At 37.6% G+C, this 20,123-nt stretch overlaps 2 protein-coding genes across 2 annotated transcripts in view; one reads left to right on the forward strand and one right to left on the reverse strand.

Moving 5' to 3' along the window:
- The window catches only part of LOC143751589 (short transient receptor potential channel 1-like), a 28,068-nt gene extending 11,580 nt beyond the window's left edge, over window positions 1-16,488 (forward strand). The window contains exons 6-13 of the mRNA XM_077244167.1: window positions 1,845-2,040; window positions 3,072-3,408; window positions 6,083-6,222; window positions 6,668-6,814; window positions 11,575-11,765; window positions 12,127-12,328; window positions 14,321-14,515; window positions 16,043-16,488. Coding sequence (XP_077100282.1) covers window positions 1,845-2,040; window positions 3,072-3,408; window positions 6,083-6,222; window positions 6,668-6,814; window positions 11,575-11,765; window positions 12,127-12,328; window positions 14,321-14,515; window positions 16,043-16,270 — 1,636 coding nt within the window. The 3' untranslated portion in view covers window positions 16,271-16,488. The remainder of the gene's footprint in view (window positions 1-1,844; window positions 2,041-3,071; window positions 3,409-6,082; window positions 6,223-6,667; window positions 6,815-11,574; window positions 11,766-12,126; window positions 12,329-14,320; window positions 14,516-16,042) is intronic.
- Window positions 16,489-18,129: 1,641 nt separating this feature from the next.
- pcolce2b (procollagen C-endopeptidase enhancer 2b) overlaps window positions 18,130-20,123 on the reverse strand; it is a 34,281-nt gene continuing 32,287 nt past the window's right edge. The window contains exon 9 of the mRNA XM_077244168.1: window positions 18,130-19,547. Coding sequence (XP_077100283.1) covers window positions 19,417-19,547 — 131 coding nt within the window. The 3' untranslated portion in view covers window positions 18,130-19,416. The remainder of the gene's footprint in view (window positions 19,548-20,123) is intronic.

Raw genomic sequence — 20,123 nt, forward strand, 5'->3', positions numbered from 1 at the left:
ACAACAATATACTAAGAACAGAAAAGTTTTTCCTTCGCATTTTTCGAGTACAGACGGCAATGTTGTCAAAACGCTTAACGTTTACTGATCTGCGGAAACAAAAAAATGCTGAATTTTGCTTCCAGGCCAGTAGTTGGCAATGTCACTTTGTAATATGCATGCGCTGTAGCTGTTTTCACAAGTTTGCGTTTTTGTAGTTTACACAAACGCAATAACGGTTTTCAAAAACATGTTTAAAACCCATTTTCTAAAGTTTGCATTTTCAGGCCCACAAAACACCATTGTTGTGTAAATGAATGGCCAAAACACATTACACCGTTTTCAACTAAAAACTGAAAACATTTTGTGTAAAAACCCACTTTATCGGATTTGGCCAATTCATTCCAATTGACGTGGTTGCATGTGAGCTTTTATTCCGTCTATGTTAGTAGTCCGATTATAATCGGATTATTAGGGTCCATGTTAAACGCAGCTAATGTTGATATTTGAAATCGTCACCCAAACAAAAACACCGCTACCTTCATTGCTCCTCCCCCAAAATAATAAGCACGCCATGGGAATCAGCTGTGATTCAACCACAACATCAGCATAAAACAGCATATCTTGGTTCAATGTTACTCATATATTGAGCAGAAACAAAGCAACTTCGGCATTCGTTTTCAGGCCTTCCCACTCTCTAACATCTCTCCAGCACTGGAAAGCTTTTCCATATTAATGCAGATAAAAAAAATGTTTACAGCACATAAACAGACATCTAGCAAATTTTCAAAATATTTTTTGTTTACGTGTGGATTAAAATTTTCAATAGCGTTTCTCAGAAATTGCTTACTGCATTTTTTGAATGCCTTTTAAATTCCAAATCAGCTGCTAAAGTTGAGAAAATTTGTAAAGCCTCTCCAGGTTTCCCTGAATGATTTATCCCATATAGTGCTATCTGTTGCAAATAAGGAATAAACAGTTAAATAATTAAATTTAAGAGGGACTTTTTATATACATAATGAAAAGCGTAGATTCATCATGAGTAAAAAAGTATTTATTTAATTAAAAATTTACCATTTATTAACCCTAACTCACCATTAGCAGGTGAGGCAAAAAAGTTTTGTCTAGAGCAATTTTTGGCACATCATATGAATCAGTCAGTCTAGAGGTAAATTCTAAAAAACTGATGAATAAATGAATGAATGAGGTATTTATATAGCGCCTTCATATGTACTACTGTACACCCAAAACGCTTTACAATCATATCAGGTGATGATGATGTACACTCAATGGCTAGAAAATACCCATAATGCTCTGTTAGGGTCATGCCGAATGAATTACTGTGCTTGCCAGAATCATCCATAAACCATAAACCATATCCATAAATTCCTTTTTAATTGATTATTAAATTGTTAAATGAAGGTTTATACATGCTGGTTTCAATGACAGAGTTCAAGATACATGTTTTCATTACTACTGGAGCTGCCAGTTTGATTATTAAACTGTATTTTAGTGGATTAATGTAGGGAATAGTGAATGAGGGTATTGGGGCGATTTCGAACACAGCTAAGGTTGGAGGTAAACTCTGCAGGAAAGTAGATCTTGGGGGCCACAGTTGAAAACCCCTGATATAGAAGAACAATTTTTGGTTACCCAAAGAGCTTTTCAGTAAACAGAAAGAGCCAGTTTGTACATAGTACAAAGAACATTTTAAAAATCTAAAGAAACCCTTTTCCATACATTCCATGTATGTTAAAGGTCCTTCATGAAAGCACAGATGCCAAAAGAACCTTTATTTGTAAGCGTGAAGAAATTAAGGTTTTTCTTTCTACTGCTCATTCCGGGTCTCATTTACATTATTACAGGAATGATTATGAAGAACTTGCCCAGCAGTGCAAGATGTTTGCCAAGGACCTGCTGGCTCAGGCCCGCAACTCTCGCGAACTGGAAGTCATTCTGAACCACACGTCCAGTGAAGACCAAGTGGACAAGAGAGGCCTGCTGGAGGAACGCATGAACCTCAGTCGTCTCAAACTGGCCATCAAATACAACCAAAAAGAGGTTAATGAGAATTTTTAACAAAACTTACTGTGCTTGTGTCCTCTCAGGCCTGGGCTGTGTTACTCATACAGCGATGAATTACGCTGAAGTACCAAAGTGTGATGCATCGCTTGAAAATGAACTACTCTTAAAAATAAAGGTTCCAAAAGAGGGATTTCTCAACGATGCCACAGAAGAATTATTTTTGGCTCCCTAAAAAAACCTTTTAGTTAACAGTTCTTAAAAGAACCGGGGGGTGGGTTTCTTAGCGTGAAGAAAATGTTAATAAGCTAAAGAACCTTTTTCCATGCACCTTAAAGAATATTTTGTTAAATGGAAATGTTCCATGAATTTCTTCATGGAACCAAATATACCTTTATTTTTTAGGAAACGGTATTAACTGTGTCTCACAATTGTCATATGAACTACGTTGGTTCAACAATAGAGAACCATTGTTAATGATGTCAAGCAGCATGGTGGAGATGTACTGTAGCTAAATAATGAAGATGGCATATGAGGACTATGTTGCTATTTTTGTTCTCTGTTATTTTGCTTCAGTCGCAGGTTCCCTCTTATGTCGTATTCCTTTTCTAGAGCACAATCGCACATGCAAGCTCTTCAAAAATGAAAGTCATTCTCTTGACAAACTAACAGATGTAACGAAATGAAAGATGCTAGCATGCATGTCAACCTGCTTATTTTGCCCCAGCGTACGATATATTTAAGTCCACAAGTCATACTAAAAATATATATATATATATATGCTTCAGGTCAAGAGCTGTGGAAGTGTGTGATGATGTTTGTGAATGTTCTTTGGAACTATGGTTCTGGGAAACATCAAATCATTAAAAATGTTGCTTAAATTACTATATTGCAACATTGCTAACAACGAAACCTGCAATCATAGTTAGGAAATGCACCCTTGCTTAACTTGCTTAATCAATAGACAAATATTATCAGATTATCAGACTTGACAGATATATAAGCCTTTATTTTATAAGAAAAGACCATATACTTTTTTGTAATGTGTTTTCTCTTTTTCTGACCTGTAGTTTGTCGCCCAGTCCAATTGTCAGCAGTTCCTGAACACAGTGTGGTTTGGCGAGATGGCGAGCTACCGCCGCAAGCACACATGCTTAAAGATCCTGTATGTTTTGAGTGTTGCTCTGCTGTGGCCGCTGCTGTCCGTCTGCTACCTGCTGGGACCTCGTTCTCGTGTGGGCCAGGTCATCCACACACCTTTCATCAAGTTCATCATTCACAGTGCATCTTACTTCACCTTCCTACTGCTTCTTAACCTGTATTCACTGGTCTACAATGAGGGTAAGAAGAACTTAATGGGTCCCCCTTTGGAGTCGATAGACTACCTTCTCATTCTCTGGATCATAGGTGAGGATGGGTGGCATTTGTGTACGTACATACAACTTTTATCTATTATTTTTTTGGCATCTGCTTTCTATCCAACAAACAAGAATGTTTTGCTGTGATCGTTGTTTCAGCAGAAAGAAAAAGATAAATCAAGCATTATAACAAATCATAAAGTGCCTTGAATTCATCCCTAAGGCCTTGCAGTCCTCTTCCGAGTCCACACTTTGGTGATGTAATGCTGCATAGAGTGTAGAGCAGAAGTATGGCTGTGCATCAAATGGTACAAAATAGTAATTTGTAACATTGCGATTTAAAAAATTCAAATAATTGTAAGGGCGTGTTCACACTTTTAGTTTTTTCACCCCATTTCCAAATCTTTAAATACATGTTAAGAGGTTCATGTTGTGGATTCAGTCTGTGGCAGCCTGCATTCTCAAATTCAATGAAACATTCAATGAAGTCTCAATGTCAAAATTCTTTCAAATCTACCTTTGTAAAGATTATATTTATGAAGTCAGATACATTATTACAATGGACCCACGCCACAAGCCTTATACTTGTTCACTTATAAGCAGTTTATACATTCAGTTCATCCATCCGTTCTTCATAATTTTACAGCACCATTAGTATGACTGATAAATTACATAGATAATGTTCCTTTATGCGGAAGTGAGAAACAAAGCTAGTGGTTAGAATCTCTCTAGAACGCATTACGATTATACCACTGGGTAATTTGTTGCTAATGGCACTTGTTTTAGTTTTTGTCTTATTTCCTTTTATTAAGTATTTATGGCCTCAAATGGCTGTGAATATTAAAATTGTATGGTTTATTGTGCACCCTGACTAAAAGAAAGTCATATGATCAGGTTGAAATAAATTTAGACTGCATGAAGACCACTAGAGAGAGGAAAATGAATTCTTTACACTTCAGCTTTAAAGGGTTAGTTCACCCAGAAATGAAAATTCTGTCATCATTTACTTACCCTAAAGCTGTTCCAAACCTGTAAGGATTTCTTTCTTCTGCTGAACACAAAAGAAGGTATTTTGACGGATGTTGGTAACCAAACATTTGATGGGAACCCATTGACTTCCTTAGTATAGAAAATAGTGGGAAAAAACTGTGGAAGTCAATCGGGCCCATCAACTGTTTGGTTACCAACATTCTTCGCCATATCTTCTTTTTGTGTTCATCAGAAGAAAGAAATTCATACAAGTTGTTGTAAATGACAAATGAGTAAATTACATAATTTACTAATATGAGTAAATTTTTTTTGGTATATCCATTGTTGTGTTGTCACTCTGCCTTATCGTTAATCTTCCTCACACTAAAAGGTTTCTCTTGTATATTAAATATTACAAAAATATTCCTTTGTACAGTGTAATGAATAAAATACTTCTTTTGATTCTCGTTTAGCCCCATTCAAAGCCATTTGACCCAAACATTCTCTCATCATTTACTCACCCACATGCTGTTCCAGACCTGTATGACTTTCTTTCTTCTGCAAAACACAAAATATATTATAAAAAAATGTCTCAAGTGCATACAATGAGTCTTTAAAATGTTGTTTGGACGCCAGCATTCTTCAAAATAAATGATGACAGATTTTTATATTTTTGGGTCAACTATTCCTTTAATGTGGTAAGTTGCGACAAGTAAATGTAAACACCATTTCACATTATAAGTTATAAAGTCAGCATTAAATCTAAATTCTTATTCTTTTTATGGAATATTGCAGTATTTATTATAAATTAATTATTAGTGCACATCATTGTTTTTGTTAAAGTCGTGTACTCTTAATCTTTAATCAAAATTACTTCCCCTCCCTCTTGCATTGACATTTTCTTTCTAATGATGTGTTTACTGGCGCCTTTCACTCACACGAGTCCGCCCTACTTTTTTTTATATTCCTGAGAAGCCATTTCATTTTGATATACGTCACAATAGGGACCATCACAAAAAAGACTATCACAACTACCGTTTGTTGATAATGATTCACGCATGATTTATGATTCTTTATCAATGTCAAATGTAAATAATGTAAAGCAGTCTTGATAATTACAAAAGAAACAGTATAGCAAAAATAAGGTGCAAAACATATAGCCTCATATCGCCCTTCCCTAATAGACATGAGTAAATTCATGAGTGTCTATTTGCACTAAATTCCAATAGCCTGTCTTGTCATCAAAGACTAACTCAACTTGCCATTGTCTGATGGAGCCTTTTTCCAATCTCATTCTTCACCCTACTCCCATTGCAAACCAGCTCAGAGACATAAATTTTAAATACAAATGAAGAAAATATTAGTAAAACGTAATTCAAGCACTTATAAAGTTGTTTGGACAGCCTTGCATGTCAACTGCGTTCATTTATAATTTTAATAAATGTGTTGTGGTAAACAATATGTTGTTATTAATGCATACTGTTGTAAAATGTAATTCAATACACCGAGGTGCAAATAGTATCTTCCACTTTTTTAATATACTGTACTTACACCCAGTGGAAATAGCATCTATCGCTATTTGCTCTAATTGTAAAAAGCATGTATAAATCTTTTCTGTCAGGCATGGTTCTTTGAGTGTCACTGCGGGGATTATCATAGAATCTGGAACTGATTCAAAATTGCCAGAAATAAGGAATTTCTGATTTGCTGCTTGGACGCTTCTTTGTGCTGATGGCAAATTCCTATCTCTGCAGGCATGGTGTGGTCGGATGTGAAGCGTCTATGGTATGAGGGATTGGAAGATTTCCTGGAAGAGTCACGAAACCAGCTAAGTTTCGTCATGAACTCCCTTTATTTGGCCACCTTTGCCCTAAGAGTGGTGGCTTACAGCAAGGTATAAACCCAGTCCAGAACATTTCATTCTGAGCAATTTGTCAAGTCATTACTCACTAGTTTTCTCAAGAATGAAAATTGTCATTTACTTTTACTCATCCTCTTTTCTTTCCAAGCTATGACTTCCTTTCTTCCGTGGTACATAAAAGAAGTACTATTTCGTTGAACAACATCTTCTTTTGTGTTCCATGGAAGATGAAAGCTATAGTTTGGAATGACACAAAGATGTGTAAACTATACAGAATTAAATTATTTTTTAAATCACCAAATGTTTTAATTACAGTAACATACGGTTTATATATATATATATATATATATATATATATGTGTGTGTGTGTGTGTGCGCGCTGGCTAACGTTTCAAATCTTGTTGTGTAAAGTGTTACTGTGTTCGACTGTCTCTGATAACATCATTTACACCAACCTTTCTTTTGTCCTCTGCTTCAGTGTAAGGATAAAGAGGTAGATAGGAAAGAGTGGGATGCGTTCCATCCCATCCTGGTTGCAGAAGGACTTTTTGCTTTCGCCAATGTTCTGAGCTATCTGCGTCTCTTCTTCATGTACACCACCAGCTCCATCTTGGGGCCTTTACAGGTAATCACAACATCCACAACTCAACAGTTCTTATCCATTCACTGCCGGAACCAGTGAAGTGTTTAACCACTGAAGCTTTTTCTTCACATATATAATGCCCAGTGGGCGTACCCATAGCCGCGGGATTGTATTTAGAGCAGGGTGTGTCTCGTGACTCATATGCAAAGTTTTGAATACTCCCCCGAGAAAATGTTGATTTTCCCGATCTACACATGTGCATTTTAAGGTGTTTGAAGGATGTCAGTGGGAACTGCAGTATAGCATAAATTATTTGATAGCAGATTCTTAAACACGTGAATCAGTTTAAATGTTGCCACACTACAAAATGGAAATGCAAAATGTTTATGCTTATTGTTGACAATACACAATCACATATTCGAAACGTGAATGACCTTAAATGAGAAATGTTTCAAGGATTATTTTGCAGAGATGTTACATTTCAATCAAACGCCAATGCAATCCTTCTGTCTCCAGAGGCATATGAGCAATTGCTATGAGCATTAAAGGTCAGTTTCCGCAACTACTTTCTTTCCTAAATTAATCAATGTTTTTGGACTATATACTGACTATGTGAAGCGTCGGGCTGGAATTTGCATCTGGTGTCAGATGAGAAGGTCGGTTTATCTTCGCAATGTGCGGATTATTGCAGCGCAAAATTAGTTTATACATTTAAAATTTCAATATGTTTAATATAAGTGAATTTTCCATTGTACTATTGTTGATGTGTTTTCATTAATAATGAAATCCAAGCATTCGCTCATAAATCCAAAGACCTTTTATTTATCTGTTTCAACACAGGTATATCATCATCATCAAAGTCTTGTTAATTTAGTTAATAAAGGTTCTATGTGTAACAAGCGAGTTTCTCGTTCAACGCCCACTATTTGTTTTTATTAAGCGCTACATGTCCAGAGCATTATTGACAAATATATTGATCGACTCGTACCGATAATACAGTGTGACAGAAAGTTCTTTCATTTTTCCTGTATCACATTAGTTCTGCAAGTTTTCATCTCTATCTGTTGGTGGAATCCCCATTTGTTCACCTCTGCCATGGGGTTTCATTTCTTATTTATAGGTATTTATTTATGTAAATGTCCCACTTATAGTTTGGGGTGAATCTCATGAAGTATCATCTACCTCCTGCCAAATGCAGGTACTTTTTCTGCAATAGCTGGAGAATTTTTTCTTCACTGTGGACGGCGACATATAACTTGTCTTGAATTGGCCTTGACAATTCTATTTCTTAGCACTTAACACATGCTTGTTGAAGTAACATTTTTTGTTTCTTGAAGAACAGATTAAAGATAAGCTGTCAAGGCATGCGTCTGTTTGTTCAGATGTTATCACTTTGTCCTTGGCAATGTGCCATGCTCTTCCAACTGAGCTACAGGACGATTTATTCATATTTTTAAGATTCACCCAGGCTTTGTAACCGACTTCAGCAGCTTCAGTTTTCAGCAGGCATCTTTCTGCAGTAGTTTCAGAGAGGTTGCATAATGCACTGTTCTTCTCTGAGGACTTCAGTGTTTGGCATGAGTAACACCATGTCAGTCCAGAGCGAATGTGTGAGTGGCTCTCTGCTCTCTAGACTGACATCACTGTCTGGCGCTGATGTATGGAAAAGTAATTCTCTCAAGAAGTGTGGTCAGAATGATGCATTTAGACGCACTCAGATGTAATGGATTCACGCCTGAACACACACCCTACGCAAGATATTTAGGGCAAAGAGCATGGTATTTTTGGTTTTCTGTAAACGCACGTAGCTACCCACATGCTTAAATAGTTGCTTTGTCACTCCCTCTAACAGAAAAACATGATGTACAGATACAGGAATGACAAGGAACAGACTCAAGTGTTCACACAGCTGACCTCCACTGGGAAGGCAGAGGAATAGTCAGACGTTTACTCCCTCCTGCTTCATTGTTTGGTTGAGGGTGTCCAGTAAATCTTCCGAAGTGAAAATAGCAAGTGGAAAACACTAAATCACCTCTGGATAAATGTCTGAGGACATATTTCTCTTAGTGTGAGCAAGAGTTGAGACGTCAAACTGACTGCTTATACTTTATTTAAAGGAGTAATTTGGTGTTTGTACAGTACAGCTGTCTGAATTGTGCAACTTTGTAAGGGTATGAAGCCTTAACCCTATACATACCAGCTGTGCAGTATGTGATGGGCTGGTGTATTGCCAAATTATAAGCATAATTTATGTAATAAGTACACTAATATCAGTGTACTAATAGTATACCCGAAGTGTACTATTTCATGATTTCATGACTTGAGACAAAATTGGCCAACTTTTTGTGTATAATAATATACTTTTAAAGTATACTTTAGTAAAACAATTGAGCACACAACTAGTTTGCCACTACAATTTTCATTTGTACTGTCTGCAACTATACTACAGGTAAACTTATATACTGATAGTTTACTAGTTAAATACTTGTAGCACATTTTTAGTTTATGAAAGTACCCTTTGAATTACACTCTCAGTAAACTACTAGTATAGTAGTTTTATAGTGCAAGTATACTTGTAAGTTTTCTTTATAAATCTATCTTTAAAAAAAATAAGTTTATAAGACATTATGTAAAGCTAAAAAATAGTATTTCATAGACTATACTTAATCAAAAGAGTAAACACAACTACAAGTATACTTAGAATACTTAGTTATACTTTTAAATTGATCTTGATTCAAAATATTGAGTACAAGTATAGGCCAAATAGACTTTTCTGTCAGTATAAGTCAATTATACTAAAGTGTAATTTTATGTTTATTTCTTAGAAGTACACAAAGAATATTTCTTAGAAGTACATAAAATGTACAGTATAATTTTTTATTTTTAGTTTAAAAGAAGTATACTAATAGCACACTTGCTTGAATGTAAAGGAGTAGTCACTTGCAGGTCCAGATGGAATCTGTGGGCTTTCCCCCAATATTTTGTGCTGATATTTGGGGAAAATCTGCAAAATTCTATGGAAGGGATTATTAACATGGTAAAATGTGTTCAACTTTCTATAGCTTCATCCTATTGCAGTTGATCACATTACCGTTTAAATGTTTATGGTCAGTATGATACCATTGTTTGTTTTAAATAAATTAATACTTTTTTCAGCAAGAATGCATTAAATTGATCAAAAGTGACAATAAAGACTTTTACATTATTTTAACAAAAAAAATTTTTTTCAAATAAATACAGTCCAGAATCCTGAAAATTCGTCTTTGCCAAACACAAACTGTAGTATAGATAAACACAGTCAGAACAGCACATTCCAGTGCTGTTATACAAAACATTAACACTCTTAAAACAGGACAAAATAGTGGAATGCAGCCGTTAAAAAACACAGTATTATATAAGATTTCTAATCAGGCATCAAATAGAATACTCATTTCAGCCAGTGAAATCGCTTTGAGGTTGGATTTGGCATGACAGCAGGGCTGTACAGAAGATTGAAATGGCAACTGCAACGGTTTAACAAAGACTGAAAAATATTAGATGTGGAAAAGGGGTTTGAGAGTGACAAGAAAATGAATTACAAAAAAAAACACCCTGGCTATTTTTCAGAGCAAACACACAGTACAGAACATTGGTTCACCGGTCAGACTTGACACAAGTAATTCATCTAGTCCTCAGCCCACACTGGAAAGGCCAGTGTAATCTAAAGTACAGATAGAAGTAGGCACCTTAAAAGAGCTAGTCTACTGTATGTGTGTAAGTACAGTTCACTCCTGAGAAATGTTCCCCTTCCATTACCTTCCATTACCCCCTAATGAGTCAAACCAATATTTACCCGAGCCAGGTTTATCAGTGACTAGTTGTTGTCTGCTATATGAAGTTAGTTAAAAATGACATGCAACACTTAAAATTAACTTGTTTCAGAATATTGCCATATTTAATTAACTTTTTTAAACTTGCTTTAACTTTTAAACATTTTTTATTTCCATGACCATCAACCCATAAATAGCTATTCTCAAATATATCTATTTCAAAAGGAATATTCCTGGTTAAAAGGATAGTTCACCTAAAAATTGAGAAAATTGAGATTCTGTATTTTTTTCTTTTCGAAGAATATTCATGTAACTAGTCTGTGAAGATCCAAAAAGAAAAGAAAAAACTACATTTTAGGCTAGTTTTTGGAGTGTGTTTCATGTGTCGGCAGCAATTCGGCTGATTCAGCATGTTGAATCGGCATCAGGGCCATTGGTGAGAGAGATCACTCTGATTGGCTGTTCAGTTTAGCAAATGAGTAGGTCCACGATAAAAAGGCAAAAGAGATGAAAGCGAGCAGTGTCAAGACGACACAGACAGAAAGTTGTTCTAATTTTACCTTATCTTTCCTGAGCATTTTAATACGCAAATATTTTCATAACAACATGAGTTATAAATATGTATATTTTTCTTACAAAAACGCATCGCTTCAGAAGGCCTTTATTAACCCTCTGGAGCCGTATGGATTACTTTTACGATGGATGGATCTGCTTTTTGGAGCTTCAAAAGGCTCTATTCACTCAAGCTTGGAAGGATTTTTTTAATATAACTTCAATAGTGTTTGCCTGAAAGAAGAAAGTCATACACACCTTGGATGGCTTGAGGCTGAATACATTTTTGGTTATTTTTTTTATTTTTAGGTGAACTAACCATTTAAGTTTCATTTAACCTGGAATATTCCTTATTAAGAACATCTCTATAGATCCTATATACAAGTCAGTCTGGGCTACTCAAGCTTCGATGTGAAAGGGCCGGTGTTTTTGTTTTTTCAGATCTCCATGGGCCAGATGCTACAAGAGTTCGGGAAGTTTCTTGGCTTATTCCTGCTCGTGCTCATCTCTTTCACCATTGGCCTGACACAGCTGTATGGAAAAGATCAGAAGGATCCATCCACAACCAAAGATCAAAGCAAGGACTGCGAGGGCATCTTCTGTCAGCGCCAGAGCAACGACACCTTTCACACGTACTTATTTAAACTAATTAGAGAATTTGAAGTCAATTTTTTGCTCAAAGGTCTTTCTTAAAAGGTGTAAAAATGAAGGTTAAAGGGGTCATATACATTTTTCAATCAAAATAAGTTGTTTTTGAATCTTAGTTTCAATAAATCCTCTTCTTCGACTGGGGAGGAAGTTTTGAATTCTGAGCTCTTCCTCATAATATGACCCCTTTGAAAGGTATTTGACAGACAAAGCAGTTTTCAGATTTTTGTGACAGAAATCATTTTTCTAAAGATGCAAGGCTCCATGTTGCCCATTGAAAAGAATATGAATGCTCTGTTTTAATGTAATCTTTTGCCTTAATTATTTATCTTCAACTTTCTCTAGGTTTATGGGGACATGTTATGCCCTCTTCTGGTACATATTTTCCCTGGCACACGTGGCTCTGTTCGTCACAAGGATCAGCTATACTGAGGAGCTGCGATCATTTGTTGGTGCTCTTATTGTCGGTACCTACAACATTGTTGTAGTCATCGTTCTCACTAAACTCCTGGTGGCAATGCTGCATAAGAGCTTCAGACAGATTGCTGTGAGTGACCCTTGGGATGGTTTGATTCTATCATGTTAAGAAAACACCTATAGGATTCACATTTTTGGAATTTCTGTAATTGTGTGTTTCCGTCAAGTAGAATGAAACAAATGAAGTTCCATAGTATCCATCCCCCTGAATTAACATCACATTAACTCTGTGGCTGGGGTTCTCCACTCTGGTCTTCGAGGGACCACTGTCTTGCACAGTTTAGCTCCAACCCTAATCAATCACACCTGAAAAGGCTAATCAATATCTTCAGGCTTCCTAGAAAGTTACAGGCAGGTGAGTTTGATTAGGGTTGGAGCTAAATTCGGCAGGAAAGTAGATCTTGAGGGCCAGCATTGAGAACTGAGAGTTCTCCAAACATGATGGGAGCAGTAGAGAGGTTAATGCAGTCTTATCAGTTGTTTTATGGAAGTCTATCCATTAGCATCACCGTTCGTTTCAACAAAGTTTAATCAGCTGGCATATAATCCTGGAAATAGGTGACCAGAAATCTGCCATCTTTGCTTGTGGGCATTCATGCTGCGTCCCAATTCCCATACTATCCTTCCTAAATAGTATTCGAAAATAGAACTAGTAAGTCCCAAATCGTAGTATGCTGAAATGAGTGTTCCAAAGAGACCCGGATGGTCTACTATATCCGGTCAGAATCCGAAGTGCAGATCGATGCACACTCTAACGGCTGATATTGCCCACAACCCATCGCGCGTTGGGCGAGGATTCGGTTAGAACTACAAACACGAGTGAAAAGTGTTAAAAAAACTACAGACATGGAGGACGCGCGAGTCCGGTGGTTGTTAAGAGAGGTTTAGATAAAGGGGTTTAAGTGATTAATTATCAGTATCTAACCTGACGAAAATTTATTTATTCAATGTTGGCTACGTTATATTGCGTCTGCAGCAGCATTGTGAACTTTTATAAAGATACGTTTAGCCATTAAATTTTAAATGCATCATTACATTCAAATTGCATACACATGAGGAGAGTGAGAGTCTCCACATGAAAGACCCACGACTGGCAGATGAACTAGCTACTACATTATAAATACAAATTATCAATGAAAAAGTGTCCTTTTATTATTTCTCAGACTAAATGCTGCACATTTGTTTGTAAAATTGAATTATATTTGTTGTCAAATAATAAAACTACATTGAAATTATAAAAAAAATCCCAAAAAAGTCCATGCACAGAGTAATAGCATAAATAAAAAGACTAAGTAAAATTTAGGTAAGGCAATATTTCAAATTTTTTTGTTATAATTTGTATCATTACACTTGCAAGACATTTAGAAAAATATGCCATAAAAATCAACTAATTATTTTAAAAAACACCTGGTTGCCATGAAAACACTGATGCACCTTGGGATCTCCTTGGCTTTCACACTTGTCGCCGCGAGTGGGGCTGCAAATCCGCCAGTCACTGTGGTTTGGCCTGTGGTTTGCCTTTTTACATTCAGACAGAGGTGATTGGAGCTTCTCATTATGCTGATTATTAGTCTTCGGGAAGTCAAAATGTTGCTACACCTCCGATTTGAATGAGTCAATGTCAACATTCCGCTTGCCGTCGACATGCTACGGTGTGTGTCCACTGGCGCGAAGCAGAGCGAGCGTTTCCAATTCATTCCAATGGAAGTCGAGCTTCCACCAAGAATTAACTAAAAACGCGCGCTCTGATTCACACCAGTGTGCACGAACCATCCATAACGCTAGCTACAACTAGCTCGCTGCTATTGTGCCTGTGTAAAGCGAGGTCACAGTATAGCACCCCTGCTGTTTAAAATGTGTATCGTTATTTATTTAACATCTCAGCTGACATAAATAGTCACATATCGATTTTTAACCGGTTCCTAGTGAACCGTTACATCCCTACTCCTTAGTTCAGGAAGACATGCATGAGTACGGACACCTCCGGTTACTTGTATCAGGCAATGAGCAATGGTTAGTGAAGGCATCATTGTTGTACAATGATGATTTTATCCACTTGCAGAACCATGAAGACAAGGAGTGGAAGTTTGCTCGGGCTAAGCTGTGGCTCAGCTACTTTGATGACAAGTGTACACTGCCTCCACCCTTCAACATCCTCCCCTCTCCCAAGACCGTGTGCTACCTGGTGATCAGCCTGAGCAAATGGATCTGTTCCCACACCTCCACAGGCAAGGTCAAGAGACAGAATAGCCTCAAGGTATGTAAGATATTTGGGAAAATCTACCTACTTCACTGTGTATCCATAGTTTGCATTTCGATCGATTTGACATGAAAGGCCTTGACACACCAAGCCAACTGTCGGCCGTCGGGCAGTTTTTGAGCGTTTTGAGGCTTAGTTTTTTTTTTAGTCAGGCTAAATCAGCCGATTCAGCATGTTGAATCGGCATCGGGCCGTCTGTGAGAGAGAGAACTCTGCTTGACTGTTCAGCTTTTTGGCCGAGACGCAGTCGACGAGAGGCGACAACACAGTCAGCTTTTGTGGCCGCTAGTTCTTTGATGTGTCCTGGGCTTAACCTGTTAACCATTGCCAGAGCGCCGGCGCACTGAAGCGTTTTTTTGTTTTAATAGTTCAAAGTTACTATCAGATTTAAAGTTATTACTTTGACAAACTATACATCATTAAAAAGATAAAAGACTCAAGTTTCAGTATTTGACCACTATTGTATTCTAAGAAACTTATAGTGACAGTTATATCTTAAAGTAAAAACTGTTGCTTCTAAAGACAGCCTATCCTTACAGCTTTGTACTGGTGATGGAACAGGTGCTTGGTCAGTGGATTTGTGAACCTTACTTGCGCCCTTTCCACCTAAATGGTTCCATGTTCCGGGCTATTGCCAATTCTCAAATGGTTCCATGCATTTCTACATCAGAAAAGGAGGTTCGGGGCTTTTCTTGTGGTCTACTAGAGGGAGGGTTAAATTGCTCAAAAGCAGTGGTTTTGAATCATCTTGCACATTTTGTATGTCTCTCTTATTGGACACATTTCAGTTTACAGAGCTTTCACCTAATGAGCTGATAATCAAATCAGGTGTGACATACATAATAAGGGAGATATACAAAATGTGCAGGATTGTAAACCACTGCTCTGGAGACCAAGGGTGCCGTTTCGTCCATCTTTCCATGCACAAGAGAAAGACAGTAAACCCGTGGGTTTAGTTTCTATGTCTCTCTAGTAGGAATAAAAAAATAACTGTTGCGTACAGACTCTTGCGTACTGCTGGTACGCAAGAGTCATTCTCTGTACAGTGAACAGCATAAAGCAGATCTGCCTCTGTTACATAAACCAGGGGTGCCTAATTCATGCTTCTGGAGGGACAGTTCTGTAAAGTTTAGCTCCAACCCTAAATAAACCTAAATGAGCTTGGTAATCAAGGTCTTTAGAAGTGCTAGAAGTTCCAGGCTGGTGTGTTGGAGAAGGTTGGACCAAAACTCTGCTGGATGTTGGCCCTCAAGGAGCAGGATTGGGCCCCCCAAGGCATTCACAAACACGTGCCATGCCATGTTTTTTTTTGCTTACGTAGTCATGTAAACAACATATAGGGTCATAATCCATTGTTACCACTCATTTCTCAAGTCTGTGGAAACACTGGGCCGCTTCAAAACAGGTTTGCCTGAACATTGGCTGAGAACCGGGTCTTGTACCATTTAGTGAAAAAGGGGTGAGCTCTAGAATATTATTCCTTAACGTCAGCCTACCAATGAACCAATAACTTTTTGCTTCCAGGAATGGAAGAACCTAAAGCATAAAAGAGACCAGAACTACCAGAAGATTATTTGCTGTCTAGTGCACCGTTACCTGACCTCCACAAGGCAGAAGATGCAGAGCACTGACCAGGCCACGGTAGAGAACCTCAACGATCTGCGGCAAGACCTATCCAAGTTCCGAAATGAAATGAGGGACCTTTTGGGATTCCGCACTTCCAAATATGCCATGTTCTACCCCAGAAGCTAAGCCATCAACATTTAGTAAAAGTGTCCCAGCATGTTCAGCAATGCTCTTCTTCTTTGAAAGATGTAACGTGACAAAAAGTCCTGGGACTCTACTGGAATTCTATTAAGCTCTGTTTATTCTTCTGCCTCCAGAACCATAACTTATGTAATATTCTTGCATCCTACTTGTTTTCTAAAAGTGTCATTCTTTTCAAATAAATAACATTTATTATAAAGAAACATTTTCTATTGAACTTGCTTAAGTTCTTAGTAACTGTTTCAGTGTTCTCAGTGTTTAAACGTATGGTAGAGTTCTTCAAACCTACTCTTGACGTCCCACAGTGTTCCCGAAATCGCATACTGTCTGAGTAGGTACTATTTGAATTTAAACTTAATTCACGACCATTCAAAAATTTTGTTCTATATGGTATGAATATGGGTAGTATGAATTCAATTCGAATGACTTATTGCTTCCGGCATGTTCCTGTCATGTGACCTAACAGCATCAGTTGCATCACTTCACTGCCATTCATAAATCCTCTCCAATAGCCTCATGGCCTCAACGGTTGCATCCTGTGTAGACACAGTGTAACTCTTTCATCCTGTTCTGACTCTGGGTTCATATCCTAATTGACTCAAGGTTTTCTTGTTGCACACAGGCAAAAATCAAATGATCTATGATATGTCTTATGACTGAGTGTCATTCAATCTAGGAGTAAACTGTAGGCAAGGCTTTCAAGGTTGAAAAAGGTAGCTCCTCTAACTTTGTTATTGGATCAAAAATCTACAAATATCTTGTAAACTGTGCCGTTCAAAACACCATAATCTTACTCTTTACATTCCTGTATTCTTGACCTGTCTTATTACTTTTGCTCTTGCTGTCATTTTGATGCTCATCACAACAGTAAGAAGAGAAGTAGGAACCAAGAGAGCTCAACCAGGTGTGTGCCACGAGCTTCAACAGTCCTCTGCCTCCTCAGAAGAGGGTGATGAAGGAAGTTGGGACATACAGGGCAAATATGAAGACATCAAACACCCATGTGTGAATTTCAAGACCAAAGATTTTCCATAAAAGCTCAGCAAAAGCTTTCGTCATGAAAAAATAAATATTGTTAGTGAGTTTGGCTGTTAACTTCACCGTTACTAAGCAATGGTTAATGGTGTGCTCGATGCATCATTATGATCGATGGGGTGGTGATGGCGCAGTGGATTAGACACATGCCTTTGGTGTGAGAGACCCGGGTTCGAATCCACTGTGAGACACCAATGTGTCCCTGAGCAAGACACTTAACCCCTAGTTGCTCCAGAGGCGTGCGACCTCTGTAATATATAGCAATTGTAAGTCGCTTTGGATAAAAGCGTCAGCTAAATGAATAAATGTAAATTAACTCAGACTCATCATTACTAACTCAGTGAGTTAACCCCAAAATAAAAAAAATATTGCCCTTTTTTACTCCCTTGTTGTTCCAAATTCGCAGTTCTAACTCTGGGTTCATATCCTAATTGACTCAAGGTTTTCTTGTTGCAGACAGGCAAAAATCCAATGATCTATGATATGTCTTATGACTGAGGGTGCTTCTCAATATCCCTCCTCGTCTCCTCGATCCTCTGTCCTCCATCCTATGACCTGGAAACCAATCAAGCACAGCCATCTTGAAGGACATCTCAATTCTCTAATTGCACCGCGAGGAGTCGAGGAACGAGGAGTGAGGAGGCTTTCAGAGGAGTCATGAGCAAGGATACACTGGTGTATCCTATGCGGAAGTGTTTTATCGACTAAACGTGACGTACGTATACATTCTCCTCCCCCTTCACATCGGTCACAATCTTTTTAAATTATAGTGTACCTATGCAGTTTATATAAACCACACATCTCACATATTTCAACAGGGTATCTTGCTTTATTATTATTCATTATGAATTTCTTAAATAAACAAACTTCAACAACATAAGGGCAGATGCTTTGAGCGCTGCTGATGACGCTGTGAAGTGACGCTCGAATGATCAAGTATTCCAATGTATAAAAAAAGCTTTCATTCGATTCCTCCATCCTCATTTTCTTTCCTTGCGTCCTTCCCTCACAACCTACAGGGGGAGGAGCTGAGGCGCTAGGAAAGGAAGCGAGGAAAGGAAACGAGGATGCACAAATAAGAAATGAGAAGCACCCTGAGTGTCATTCAATCTAGGAGTAAACTGTAGGCAAGGCTTTCGAGGTTGAATTTTTTTTTAACTTTTCTAGCTAATTGGCAGGAAAAAAGCAGTTCATTCAGAAATTTACCCACATATACATGGCAACACCTGTTCATTATTCATTACTGGGACATTGTTACTAATTTCACAGTGACAGTCTACTTAATTCTAATGATCAAAGAGATTATGTAAAATTGTCACAGGTGTTTCTGGCACATGAATTATCGAGCAACTTTATTAGGGGAGAAAAAAAGTATGTTACACAATTATAGAATATGGCCCTTTTAATAGTTTACTAAGGAGTTAAACGTTAGAATAGTACCCTTCACAGTCAAGCACTATGAGCCCTAGGCAATTTTGGAAACAGATGTCCTGACATGAACATGTGGACTACCTAAATATTTTCAACTGAAAACTTCCTTGTAACAAATCTGATTCTGGAAAATAATGCAATTCATTTACAAAAATACAAATAAAAAAGGAAGACAATATCTGAGATTTAACTGATAATTAACTTTATTTTTCCTCTCATAAAACAAATTATTTATAACTTAACATTCACCTCTAGGAATAGTTTTCTATGAAAATATTTAAATATTATCCAGCATGATTTCAAAAACAGCAAAGATGTGCTACTAATTTATTGCCTTTTAGCTCCTCTAACTTTTTTAATTGGATCAAAAATCTACAAATATCTTGTAAACTGTGCCATTCAAAACACCATAATCTTGCTCTTTACATTCCTGTGTTCTTGACCTGTCTTATTACTTTTGCTCTTGCTGTCATTTTGATGCTCATCACAACAGTAAGAAGAGAAGTAGGAACCAAGAGAAGCCCAACCAGGTGTGTGCCACGTGCTTCAACAGTCCTCGGCCTCCTCAGAAGAGGGCGATGAAGGAAGTTGGGACATGCAGGGCAAATATGAAGACATCACACACCCATGTGTGAATTACAAGACCAAAGATTTTCCATAAAAGCTCAGCAGCGTTTGTTCTTCAGCATGTTAAAGGCCCTCTGGTTCTTGGCCTTGAAAGCCATGATGAAATGATGGGGGGCGATCATTCCACGGCCCTCCTCATCGGCCTGGCCCATGAAGATGTAGTTCAAACCTACCGACACCACACAAAAAAAACCTGAATGCAGTGACGGAACGGCAGAGACATTCAGGAGGGGCTTTGGATCAGCTTTTCTTAGGGGCCTCACTCGCTCTATCCACTCCATATGTTTATATACTGTATAAACATATGACAGTGAGATTTCGTCATGAAAAAATAAATGTTGTTAGTGAGTTTGGCTGTTAACTTACACCGTTACTAAGCAATGGTTAATGGGGTGCTCGATGCATCATTAACTCAGACTCATCATTACTAACTCAGTGAGTTAACCCAAAAATAAAAAATATTGACATTTTTTTACTCCCTTGTTGTTCCAAATTCACATTCGGTTATTTTTTATGAAAAAGTGAACATTTCCATAACTCACCTCTTCTAGGTGTAGTAAAGTTCAGTTTTTGGCTGAACTGTTCATTTAAAGGTGCATTCAGTAGTCATTTAGCTATCATTAGCATTGCTGTTCTTTGAGTACTTTAAGTACAATACCACAATGGTGTTAAACGTCGCGCTGCCATCTATCGATGTGGATCAGCATGATCTTCCCCTGAGTTTTATGGAAATTACACGGATACT

The sequence above is a fragment of the Siphateles boraxobius genome, unplaced genomic scaffold (genome assembly GCF_051911475.1).
Source record: "Siphateles boraxobius isolate OS27281-9 unplaced genomic scaffold, OSU_SipBor_1 26, whole genome shotgun sequence".
NCBI lineage: Eukaryota > Metazoa > Chordata > Actinopteri > Cypriniformes > Leuciscidae > Siphateles > Siphateles boraxobius.